The 12,408-nt window shown below is 45.2% G+C and overlaps 1 protein-coding gene across 1 annotated transcript; it reads left to right on the top strand.

Moving 5' to 3' along the window:
* The first annotated feature begins 9,049 nt into the window (after positions 1-9,049).
* LOC104341803 (dual specificity protein phosphatase 13B) lies at positions 9,050-11,967 on the top strand. Its single transcript, XM_009954340.2, has 3 exons — positions 9,050-9,252; positions 10,371-10,591; positions 11,741-11,967. The coding sequence occupies exons 1-3, from the start codon at positions 9,092-9,094 to the stop codon at positions 11,965-11,967; spliced, it is 609 nt and encodes a 202-aa protein (XP_009952642.1). The 5' UTR covers positions 9,050-9,091.
* The last annotated feature ends 441 nt before the right edge of the window (positions 11,968-12,408 follow it).

Below are 12,408 nucleotides of genomic sequence, written 5' to 3'. Positions count from 1 at the left end.
TTCCCACATAGCTATGCTAAAAATATGAAAATTATATATTATAATTTAAAAAAAAATCCAAAAGGCAAAAATGCCAATATTTTCCCTTAAAATTCAGAGCCAGTGAGAAAAACTACTCTCAAAATTCCATCCTGCAAAGAGAACATAAATAGAAGCTCTTCAAAGCTTTGTTCATTTTCACTAGCACCAGCAAAACTGACTGCTTGGGATGCCAGGTATTGGAGAGAAAGGATGTTAATGCTATTTATAGCTCACGGGTGGCTCCCATTACTATTGTACCTGAGAAGCTCACAGTCTGTAACGTATTCCATCTCACAGTAACTTTCTCAAGCAGAGGACAGCCTTCACAGGGCTGTGCTGGAGCCACTGAGGTTTGCTTTGGGAAAATGGACTGTTACATTTGCAGCCTGTTCCCAAACTGTCTATTACAAACTGCATGCAGCAGGCACAACCTCCGGCAAGGCTGCACCCCTCCCTGCTACCTGTCCTTGACTCTCCCTCTTGGGAACTGTGAGGCTGCTGCTTTGCTCGAGGCTCTTCCTCCATCACCCTGCCGGTTTTGGCATTGATCTACAGTCCATACCAAGCCTCAGCAGGAGACAGCATCAGAAAAACAGCAGAATAAAACCTGGCAAGATGAAGGTGAAAAGACCCTCCAAAAACTTGCTGGCACATAACAACCCTTGCTCCTGCACTGCCTGACCACTGCAAGACTCAGGTGGCACCAACACAGTACCTGGGGAGTGGGGCAGCAGTGTGCTGATGTCTCCTCACAGAGACAGTGCAGCAGGGGCTGGTGGGTAAACTCCTTCCCACCAGCCAGCAAACGGCAGGACAAGCTCTCCCAGTGACCCTGGGACTGGATGTTCCACAGATTAGCAAGCATGTCCCCTGTGCCCTTGTCCCCTCATCCACCACAGCCAGCAGAGGTGGCTGCACATGCCGCTTTACTCACACCCACTGACTAGGCAGCTCTCTGGATCACTCTGGTTTGTCTGGTACCCCAATACCAGGCAGGAGCAACAGGAAAGCCACCCACAGTTTTATTTCTTCAAATTAAAGATAAGAAATTAGGAGCAAATATTCATCAGATGGATAATTAAAAGTTTGCAAGAGAAAATAAACCCCAGTTCTAGATCTTAATATCTTCTCTTGGTTGTTCTCATGCACCTCATCAGTGGTCAATTCCTTTGTGACATACAACCACCCTACTTAAAAGATTACTTAATCAAAACCCAAATCATTATTTTAAAGTCAGCAATTAAAAAAAACCTAAAGAAAAAACATTCTACTCTGCCCAAATAAAGCTGAGAACGTCCCTTGAAAGCTCTATTATGTGCCTGAAAATACTGAAGTGCCAAAATAGATCTTCCACTATAGAGTTTTGAAGTCTTTTTGCTCTTGATTCCACTGTAAAGAGTTTGTACAGCTTTGTCAACCTTAGAAAAAGGCGCCTTTTTCATATGTACCCTCTCAAGCGAGGCAAGGCAAGGAGCGCGCTTCACTGCTTACATTAAAAGTGCAGGGAGAGACAGACAGCTCAAAGATACCCCTGCCAAATGTCTGAGGAATATCAAACCCTGTTTACTCCTGCCTTCAAATATTCTGAAATCTTGCAAGCTTGACAGCATTGTCAATTTTGTATTGACAGCAGCAGTCAGACAAAAATCATTTGAGGAGTAAATCAAGGAGAAGAAAAAAAACCCCTTTAATTCACAGTCACACAAATCCATTCTGCCTGCAGAAGGGCAGGCACTTTGGAGAACCTTTTAATAGCAATGTATTAACATCCTTGTTTGTTTTTCCTGAAGCTTGCAAGGCATTTCCCTCCCCGCCCATCCCCCCCTCAGAGTCTGGTCTCTTTGACATCATTTATACAAGCACTGCCCATAACTTATGCCTATCGACAGCTTGTGACACCGATGAAATCTCAGCATAGCGCTGGCTGTGACAGCACTCACTGAACTGTTATCAATATCAAGGTCACTTTGTTTTTCTTGCTCTCGCTGGAGCTCCTCTGCCCTCAGGGCATGGGCTGCCCAAGGAAGCTTTCTGTCTAAGCTCCTCACAAGCCACAGCCTCTCTGCTCCATTACTGCCGTTATATAAGATTAGAGTGAAGTTTCTACTATTAGAAGCAGGTAGCTGCATGGTGATTGTGTGCTTGCCTGATTATAGCATATAGCACAGTTATGGCTGCTGGCAGCAGGACTTAAAACTACAGCTATTTTAATTCAGGGAGAAGCACAAGTGTAGTCAAGATGTGTCAAGAAAAACAGTACTTTTGTGGGGGATTAGTTCCTAGCTGTGGTACCCTGGACAGGAGTGCCCCAGAAGAGAATTAAAGGGGAAAGCATCACCCTAGGCTTGACAGATACCCACAAACGAGTTGGAAATTACGGTAGGGGCCTGTGGAGGGCAGCGCTGTCACGCTGGGGATGGTGCGCTGAATAGCTCACAGATGCCAGCTGCTAAGGTAATACTTCTTTTTTTATCTCCTTTGAATCTGAAAGCTGCAGATTTAAAAGCTGTCGTCCTGCCATAGCCATGGCCTGTCACTGCAAGTATGACCCCCCAGTTTTCCACCTGCCACTCCCATTTTCCAAGCATCCTTTCCTGCAGGGTTAGACCCGTGCAAGGGCAAGTGCCTCTTCCTCAGCTGTGTGGCTCTTAAATAGGGGGGTTGGGGGAGGCAGGGTGGGGCTGGAGGCAGCATGGAGTTTGTCCCCCTTGAAAAGACAGGGTCTTGGGAAAATATGCGCAGATCCGTTACATTGCAAAGGAAAGGAAATGGTCTCCAGGCGCTCTTCTATGATAGCAATAACATCCTCTCCCCAAAAACCAGCAGGGCACAGGCGAAGTTCACCCACGAGCCTGAAACCTGCTAGCAGCGCCATGAGCCTGATTCAGCAAGCTCTGCCCCTCCTGGGGTCTTGCCTTGTCCAAGGACAACGGTGGCTGTGTGACCTGGGATGGGGCTGCTGGAAGGAGCCGTGTGAGAGCGAGCGGTAGGAGGCCTCGCTGGGGCTTCCCACCTCACTCAGGAGCCCATCTGAGCTGAGACACTCAGGCTTCATCTCCACCTGCACTACCTCGCAGCTCTGCTCATGCCTGGCCGCGCACCCCCTTGACTTCCCCCTTCACCTGGGACCTGCCTCACCACTGCAAGCTCTCCTGGCTATCCGAACCCCTGGCTGAGGCTGGTTACCCTCACCTGCCCTGCCCTCTGACTGCTCCCGCTCCTGAAACAGCCTCGCATATCCCTGCCGTCCCCCAGTGCTCACAGGTCCTGTGGGGCAGCGGCAGGCTGTCTCTGCCCTGCAGCAGCTCCTCTAGCCCCAGGGGCAGCCCTGCACAGCGACGGGAAGGCTCACGCAGGAAGGAGTCTTTTGCTCTTCAGCCCAGCTCAGGCTCCTCGCAAGCAGAAGCTGGTACCTTCCAGCTCAGTTTGAAGGAGTCAGAGGGCCCCATCATAAATGTACAAGGCCGGACATGAGTGGAGGTGTCAGGAGGGAGACCAAGCAGTGAAGAGGTGTGAAGACTCAGATTTTTCTCCCACCCAGTAAAACATGGCTGCCAGCCTAGGGCAAGGGACATCTGCGAGCTGAGCTGAGGGGTAGCCGTGGAGGAGGCTTGCAGGGCTCCTCCGCTCCTCCCACTCCTTCCCAATGCTGCAGTTAAAGAGAGGGCTGTGTTTTCCAGAGCCCTCGATCTGGCATCTTTCCCGGGTAGTAAATTCTCCTAAAACCCGAAACAGAGCTTTAATTGTACATTCTGCTTTTCTCTTCACTCTGGAATAATGGCAATGGCATTAATACAGTGCTGCGTTGAACACATGCCCACACTAAGGCCGAGGGACCGATTCTGCTTTCCATTATTCAGGGGCACTGCCTCTGGTAAGGCAGATCAGGGTTTAAACAGCGAGCAGGAGCAATGAACTTCCACTGTTCTCCGCTGTTTGAGTGTGGGCAAAATAAAAGGCCATAATATGTGATGCAGTCAGCCAAGAAAGCAATATTGCTCTGCCATGTGCACGGTCTACACTGAGACGAGTCCAGGATCTCATTTCTAAATTCCCATAGGTGCCTCATTTAAACCATCAGCCATAACCTGCTTCTCATTTTCAATACCGCTTGGTATTAGAACTGCAGTGAACTGCTGGTGAGAGATTCTAATTCCTGCAAACAAGCCCCTGTAGGCTTGCAAGGAAAACAGAGAGTTCCCCTCTCGGTTGCCTGCTAGGTTCCCATCTGGCAGTTTTAACTTTGCTATCGCTTTTAAATGTGCCTGTTTCTGCACATGAGGCTTTCAGCTCTACCTCAAGAGACTCCTGGGTTCTCTTAGTGTCAGCTTTTGACCAAAATGTAGACACACAGATTGGGTCTTCTTAACAAAAAGGAAGATCGGATTTCACATTACAGTATCTGAAAGATTAATTCCACTTACATGATCATTTCCCTGTGAACCACACTTTTTTCCATCTGGATTTTTCCATCAGGAGGACAAAGAGCCATAGTGTTAAGCACTACCTGAAAGAAAAGAGTAAGGAGTGTAAAAGATGAGTGCAGAGATGCCTTCTGAGAGGCATTCCCCCATGTGAATTATATTCTGATGTCATGCTTTGGTATTTTGCACCATTTAGTTTGTCAGGTTTTGATTCAGGGAATTTAGGATATTTGGCTGCAGGAGTTTTCTGTATCATGTTATTGTTAGCCAGTGTTTGTGTTATTATAGTAACCACATGTCCAGCCAAAACTGTGGTGCAGTAACCACAGGTCCATGCAGGCCCTGTTGTGCCCGAGGCTATCAATAATCTCATGTAAGATCTTGTTATTGAAAGACACATCTCCCCATCCGGGCTACCATCACAACCACAAGCAGAGGTGTGCCAGCTAGGAAGGTGCTAGCAAAAGGGATAAAGGAAAGATGACTTGGGACCCAACTAAAGTCCTGTCACAGACTCCTCTTGGGACTTCAGACAGTCATTTAATCTCTCTACAGCTCAGTTTGGTCTTTAGGAGACAAGGTAACAATCATTGCAAAATGGCAAGAGCCTTTCCTGCTGTTATAGAGGTGAAAATTAGGGCTAGGCAAATACATGGCTGCTCAGTGAGTTTGTGTTCATTTTTAGTTAAACAAAACATGTTTTTCCTCAAACAGGAACAAGCTGCTTAATTTTGTTTTAATATTTTAAAAGATTTTATGCAATGCTAAAGTAAAATTCCAAAACAAAAGTAACTTTGAATAGAAAAACGGAAATTATAATTTTTTTGGAAATAACAAAATGAATTATTTCAAACCTACAATATTGGAGTGCTTGCTTTTATTTTTCAGAACTTTGCTGAGCTTTCTTTCACTGCAATCTGCAAATGCAACACAAATCCGTTAAATACTTTAGACAATTCAAGTCAGTGGGGGTTGTGTGTTTTTTTCTTTTCTTTGCCAAAAAAATCTTCAGTAGAAAACAGCAATTGTTTCCAGTGGAGAAAAGGAAAATAAATAAAACCCAACAAAAAAAGCCTTGCAGTACTCAAGTGGCCGGATAGTATCAGGGAGATACAAAGGTCGACTAGGTTATTGTAGACTAGGTCTTGGAATGACCAAGTCCCTCGGGAGCTGCACCCAACTTCATGCAAACAGTGTGTGGAGTCACCCGCAGCCCTTCCTGGGGCTCCCTGTAGCTCGGCAATGCCAGCCCCACAGCCACCCGCAGCCTGTGCCACTCAGGGTGGCTCGCGTGCCCACCAGGACAATCCAAGCCTCCCTAACACCTAGAGAGGTGACTCGGGTGCCACAGCTCAGCTGTGGAGCCAAGCAGGCCCTGGCCATTTGGGGTGCACCTAAATCATGTGTTTGCGAACTGAGGCGTAATGACAAAACAGTTTTAAAGCTTGTGCTACCTTGTATTCTGTCGGGGAAGCAAGGAGGTTAATACATCTGAACGGCCCTTAAAATCTCTATCCGGTCTCAAATGTCTCCTATAGGTAGAAGGAATTTTTTTTTGTTGTTGCTGCTGTTCTGGTTTTGACCAGCAAAAAAAAAAAAAAAAAAAAGGAAGATAGAAAGAAAGAATCTAATGAGATGGTCTTTAGGTACTTCCAGTCTACAGTTCAAAAGAAAAGTAATCCTATCCATCTTGCATGGTCTAGATCTCTGTGGAAAACGTTAGTGACCTTGTAAGACAGATTTTTTTATTTTTTTTTTCCCAGTTACAAGGGCTCCTGCCCTCCTGCAGTCACTGGCTGGTTCCAACTAGAGCGGCTTCTGGGAACCACACAGGAGGAGAAGCTTGAAGTAATGTAGCACTTTTGCTAGCTTTGCAGTATCTTAAAGTAGAAGGGGTGGGGAGGAAACCCTCAGCAAAGTCCCTGGCCTTCAATTAAAAAATTCATATTACTTTCCTCATTAGTCCAATCATCTGGTAGAGCTATTTCCAAGCTTATCCCAAAGGCTCTGCAGAGCAATTCAATTTCAAGGCCAGTGCAGTGCAGGATGGAGCGGTGCGCTTGGGAGGAGCTATGCTTCATGTTGACATGAGGAGCTCACTTGTCTGGCATTAGTCATGTGAAGTAAATGATGCTGATGCACTTTTTGGAAAGAGGAGTGCTGTATGAAAGGGAGCTCTGTTGCAAAGCACCTCCCTGGCTGCAAAGGCTGGAGTTGCCTGCTAAGTTTCACCAGCACCAAAACAACTCAATTCTTTGAGAACCTCCTCAGAGTCAAGTCTTGAACAAGAGGCCTCACAACATAGGTCTCTCTGCTAATAGTCTCCATTAGTATAACTAGCTGACAGGCTACAACAGAAGTTTAAAGCAGTGGGAGCTAGAAGAACCAAAAGTTTAGTATCCATTTGCTTACCTCCACAACTTCAGCCTTTAAACATCTGCAGCTATTGAGAGTCAGCCACACTCCTTGAAAACGAGTCTGTGGTCTTATGAATCTCCTGATGTAGAAACTGCATTATCTTTTTCTTGATTTCCTTTTACTGCTTCAGCTTAACGTTCTGTGTTGGTGAAAGTACAAACAGGTCATCATGACGATGCTGGCAGTAGCTCTTGAGCACAGTGCATGACTTTCGCAAGGCAGTAAAACTTGTAGGGCAATGCACAATATCTTCTTCTGTGCTATTCTTCATGCTAATCCGTGCTGGGATTGCACAACATACTCCTTTACCAAAGCTCTTGATGTTACGTTATCTGCCCTAAAAAATCTGTAGGCTTTTATCCCTATATTCCTCTCCACTTCCCTGCATTTCTTTTCCTTCATCATTGAAAGTAAAACCAGTTGGCTTTTTTTCCACCTCTCCCATCATTTTTATTGTGTTTTTCATATTTTGCTTATTAAGAAATTGCCCTAGGGAGACTTCCTTTTTATTGGAACATAGAAAAAGCTATAACTGCTCTTAATAATTGTGAGGAGGGGGAGGAAGAAAGGGGCAGGGGAAGCAAATGTAGTCTGAGGTCACAGAAATATATGTAGTGTGGTTAATAACAGGCCTTGCGTCATCTCTATTTCTTTTTCTATAAGCAACAAGATATTCTCCCTTGCTTTCTGCTTATTCCCCAAATCAGCCTACACCGTTAAAAATAACATACCTGGATGTTCAGACAAAGTAGTTGTTGCTGCTTTAGGAGCAACATTCATCTGGCTGCTGCTGCTGTGGGGCAGGAGACAGACTAGACTACTTCCAAAGGCCCCATCAGCACTTGTTTTCTAGAATTGCTGAGAAAATAAATCCACACTCTAGATTTGGGCATTCAGGCATTAGAGTGAAAGCTGATGCCACATCAGAATAAACACTGTCACCCCACTTTGGGGAGTTCTAGTGTGGCTCACACATTGATTATGTCTTTAATACCGACAAGCAACCAAACAAAGCTCATCGATGTTTTCTGGGGACGAGAACAGCAATTCAGGATAATGAGATCCTGGCAGGAGAAATGCTCCTAAAGCCTCAGAGAAGGGACTACTTGGATATCTTTGAACTCTGGCTCTCAACTGAGCTCTGCTTCAGGTTGGACCAGCTGGCCTGAGCTTGCTGGGTCTAAACCAACATTGCAAAAGGGGTGCCCATATTCCACTGCAGGATCTGTGAGGGAGCAAAACAGGGCAACAAAGCCAGAACTTTTAGCTCTATGATTTCCCAAAATTCAGGTGCTCTTTTTTCTCCCATCCCAGATAAGTACTCTACCCCTCAGATGAGAGAAACAGCCTCTCTCTCTGGAGGCAAATAGCTATCACGTTATTTATACAAAGTGGAACAGCTCCCAAAGGAGACACTGAGACAGACAGAAGCAAGTATACCAGTGTAGCTGAGTGTTCAGGGCTAGGCACCTGAGAGATAGAAAAAACTAGTTCAAATTCTCTCCATTTCTATTTATGTACGTACAGACATATATATAGATATGTATATATGCATGCGAAAATCTGTTCATATGTATACATGCATGCGTATGTATGTGTACATGTGTTTAAATACATCCCTATAAATGAAAGAAAACTGTACGCACATACATTTTACATACATATACACATACACTATAAGAATATACATCCTAAGATTTCCACCTCGGCCCTAGAAGCTTTCTAAGTACAAGGCAGTCCAACGAGTCATCCTTTCAAAACTTCCAGTTTTAACTAACCAGAATGAAATGTACACAAATACTTCGGTAACTCTCCAACATAAAGTACTAGAGTTTTCCTGCATATACTCATCGGCGTTATAGTAACGGAAATAATACATGCACCTACGAGGTTCGGCCAGCGTTGCATTCAGTTGGCACAGGATGTTCTTCTTCAACAGCATTACTTGACAAGAAATTAAATCATATTGTCTTACACTGCTGCTTTCTCAGGGGATGCATTACATGCCTGTAGAGTCCTACCACGGAGTCAGTCCTGCTCTCTCGATGCTTTTAGCAACACCTGCAGGCCCTGCTGCACACACTAGTTATAATAATGTAATACTATTTGGAGGGTAATGAACACGACTACTTTCTAGGGAATATTATTTCTATATGAAAATTTCCTCTTAATTCATTTCAGAAAAGCTGTCTCTGATACAGCCCGAGCGTGTGCAAGAGAGGAGCAAGATGCCTCACAGCAGAGACTCTTCATCTCCGACTAGCAGTGCAGGGAGCAGAGCTTCCTATGAAACACCAGCCCTATCAGACCTCCAGAGGCTCTTTTGGTTCAGAGGAGGGTCTGACAATCATGTGGACCAAGTCTGGCCAAATATTTACCTGGGAGATGCGTAAGAACATATGGTCCTATCATTAAGCTGTTATCAGTCCCTGGAAGGAGGAGGAAGGGGTGTGGTACACTGGGGAGCAGCTTTTGGGTCTGCAGGAATGTTTTTGCAATACAGGCTTCCAAAACTGAAAACACGAGGAGTTTGGATGTCATGAAAAACACAACGTACAAAAACAGTGACTTAGTCATAGTGTGTCTCACTTGGGTTTTCTACATTCTGTGAACCACCGCAGATTTGGCAGGGTAAGAATTATTTATATTCTAGACAAAAGTCCTTAAAGAACCCATCCCAAATTGGTGTCAACTCTGAGATGAGTTACCTGCCCTGGAAACTGTGCTCTAAGTCAGCAGACAAGAGCACAGTAGCCCTCACACTCAAATAGGAGTAACAGGATCAAGAGCCAGATGGAGTAGGACCAAAACAAATTATACAACAGGGATTTTGCCAGTCCAAATCCAGACTTTCTTTCAAACTGAAAATATCAAACAGGAATTTTCATGCAAATACCTTATTCTTGTGATCACTTCTATTTATTGGCGTTTTCTTCTGTTTGGATTGCTGTAGATTACATAGATCATCAGCTCATTTTTCCCCAACTCCTCCTCCTCATGAATACATCAGTTAACGATCACAGTTTTGTGGAATAACTTCAGTCCCAGTTTATGGTGGGAAGGGGGGAGAAGCTGGCTGGTGAGCATGATGCGGCAGCTTCATGTCCGAACCAGGAACAAGGTGCTACTGCATCTACATGGGTTCTCGCCCTTGTGACCCATGCACACTATGTATGAGAGATTATCTCTAGAACTTGCTAAATAACTATTTAAAGGAAAGTCTTGACCACTTTATACAGTAAGCCATGTTCCAAGGGGATTAATTGCTGGGAGGCATTTGCTTAACTAACAGTATCCCACTGGCAAGCCGGTGCTCTTGCTGCTCTCCACAACACCATATCACATTTTTCTGTGCAAAGCACTATGGGCTTCTTGAAATTTGCTACTCTGTAAGCAAGACGCAGTTCCTGCATCCTTCCCTAGCGGGAGCAGGCACTAACTTCAAACCATGCTATTTCAGCAGAACGTTAGGAGTGTTGCCAATGAGCCCTTCATGTCTTTCAACAGGTGGGCTGCTAGGAGCAAAACTACTCTTCAAAGCCTCAACATTACTCATATCCTTAATGCAGCAGATGGGCCATATAGCATCAACACAGGAGCCAAATATTACGAAGATCTGCAAATAGAGTACTACGGAGTAGAAGCATTTGATGATCCTTCCTTTGATTTAAGTATCTTCTTCTACGATGCTGCCAATTTCATAGGCAAAGCTTTAAACACTTCAGGAGGTAAGAGAGAGGCAAAGAGAAGCTTTGGGAGGAAGTTTCAACACAAGCCAAATGGCTTCTCCTTGCCATAACAGGCAGACAGCAAACCTCAGGTGCAGCAGACAGTTCAAGAAGGTGCACGCAGAACCGCCGTGCAGAGGATGGGAGAAGGGTGCCTATGCCATGTGCTGCAGGGAAGGTGGCCACAGCCAGGTCCCCAGGAGCTGGGGAAGGCTGGCTGCCCCATGGCTTGTGTGGCGGGAGGAAGGACCAATTCCAGGAGCGGAGCAAGAGGGAAGGGCAGAGGTTATGGCACTGTGGGTGCTCCCCCCGGGTCCGTCCTGCAAGAACTGGCAGGATCTGTGTGCCTCCACGCGCGCCTCGCACACTGGCACGGGCTCCAGCCCGGAGATCCTGCCCCATGTACCGCAGGCCTGCTCCCGATGCACTCAGCTGGTAGCAGCGGCACTTCAGCGCTGGCTGAAATGCTTCACATGCTTAAATGCTTTGCAGAATTGGAGCTTTATTCAGACTGTCTATTGAGCTGCAGAAGCAGCAGAAGTTAATGAACTAAGTAAAAAACTACGAGCCTGACCCACAGCCTGCTGAATTTTTGTGAGCAGAGTTTGGATTATAGCCTAGTTATCATAATTTCCATTTGTTCCAGAGTTTGCTCCGACTCTGACTGGCTGCGAGATCTGCTGCTTTCACTGGAGTGCTTTGTTAAATCCCCAGTTATAGCTCACACTGGGCTGCTGAGATACAGTAAATTATGAGTCCATTTTTACATGCAGACTATCCTACAGAGTTTATGGGACTTGTCAGTGATCACAGCCAGGGCTGGGCCAAAATTTTCTGCCAAAACTGTGGCTTTTTTTCCACAGAAAACTCTACTAACAAGTTTAGTCGCAGAAAGCTTCTCCTTCCACAGAAAATTTCAATTATTATAATCTGAGGCCTAAGTTAGGTGCATGAGGTCAGTATGAAATACCACCTTGCCTGAGATGTACTGCATGCTCTTATGCTAACCATCCCTGAAAACATAAGTATCTGCTAACTGTCGCTGTTGTTTTCCCAACTTACTTCTAGTAGTTTTTGTCCTTCCTGTGTCTTTCTCGCTTTAGAAATGCTAAAGCCCACTCACCTTGCCGTGCCCCTTTCTTTCTGCAGGTAAGGTGTTAGTTCATTGTGCCATGGGGGTGAGCCGCTCTGCGTCTCTAGTGCTTGCCTTTTTAATGATCCGTGAAAACATGACACTCGTGGATGCTCTGAAAACAGTGAGCGCTCACAGAGACATCTGCCCGAATTCAGGGTTCCTCAGCCAGCTCCGGGACTTGGACATTAAACTAAACGAAGAAAGGAAAGGAATCAGAGCATCTGCTACCAAAGAGCTGTAAGACAGTATTGCTGAAAGAGAGAGGACAAAATGTTACCCGAGTTGCCTGTAGCTCTTTTAAATAAATTACATTTGTAAACTAAGGACGCATGTTCATGACACACCAGAATGCACGTTATTACTAAAAGTAGGTTTTACTTGATCTTTCCATCTTGCAAAGCCCTCCTAGATTATATTATGACTGGTTGTACATTGTATCTTTCACTCTCCACCTTAAAACATTGCTCTCTGCTGGTGAAAAAAAAAAAAAAAAAAAAAAAAAAAAAGTATCAGGTTCCACTTCAGAAATAGCTGTGTTTCAGCAACTATGAAGCTCATACCACTTTATGAAGTGTTAGGCTATTTGAGGTGAAAGACGCCATATTATTTATGCTACAATAATGCTTAGAAGTTTTCTTATAAACCAGCCCCCCACCCCTTTGCTCCTTGTATCTAAAATGGT

This window comes from Leptosomus discolor, chromosome 6 (genome assembly GCF_034619465.1).
Source record: "Leptosomus discolor isolate bLepDis1 chromosome 6, bLepDis1.hap2, whole genome shotgun sequence".
Classification (NCBI taxonomy): Eukaryota; Metazoa; Chordata; class Aves; order Leptosomiformes; family Leptosomidae; genus Leptosomus; species Leptosomus discolor.
This window is presented reverse-complemented; position numbering and strand designations above follow the sequence as displayed.

Excerpts from the sequence above, each read along its gene's own strand:
- LOC104341803 (XM_009954340.2), top strand. The coding sequence starts at position 9,092 with ATGCCTCACAGCAGAGACTCTTCATCTCCGACTAGCAGTGCAGGGAGC. Across the intron at positions 9,253-10,370 it reads AATATTTACCTGGGAGATGC|GTGGGCTGCTAGGAGCAAAA; the intron begins GTAAGAACATAT and ends GTCTTTCAACAG. Across the intron at positions 10,592-11,740 it reads AGCTTTAAACACTTCAGGAG|GTAAGGTGTTAGTTCATTGT; the intron begins GTAAGAGAGAGG and ends TTCTTTCTGCAG.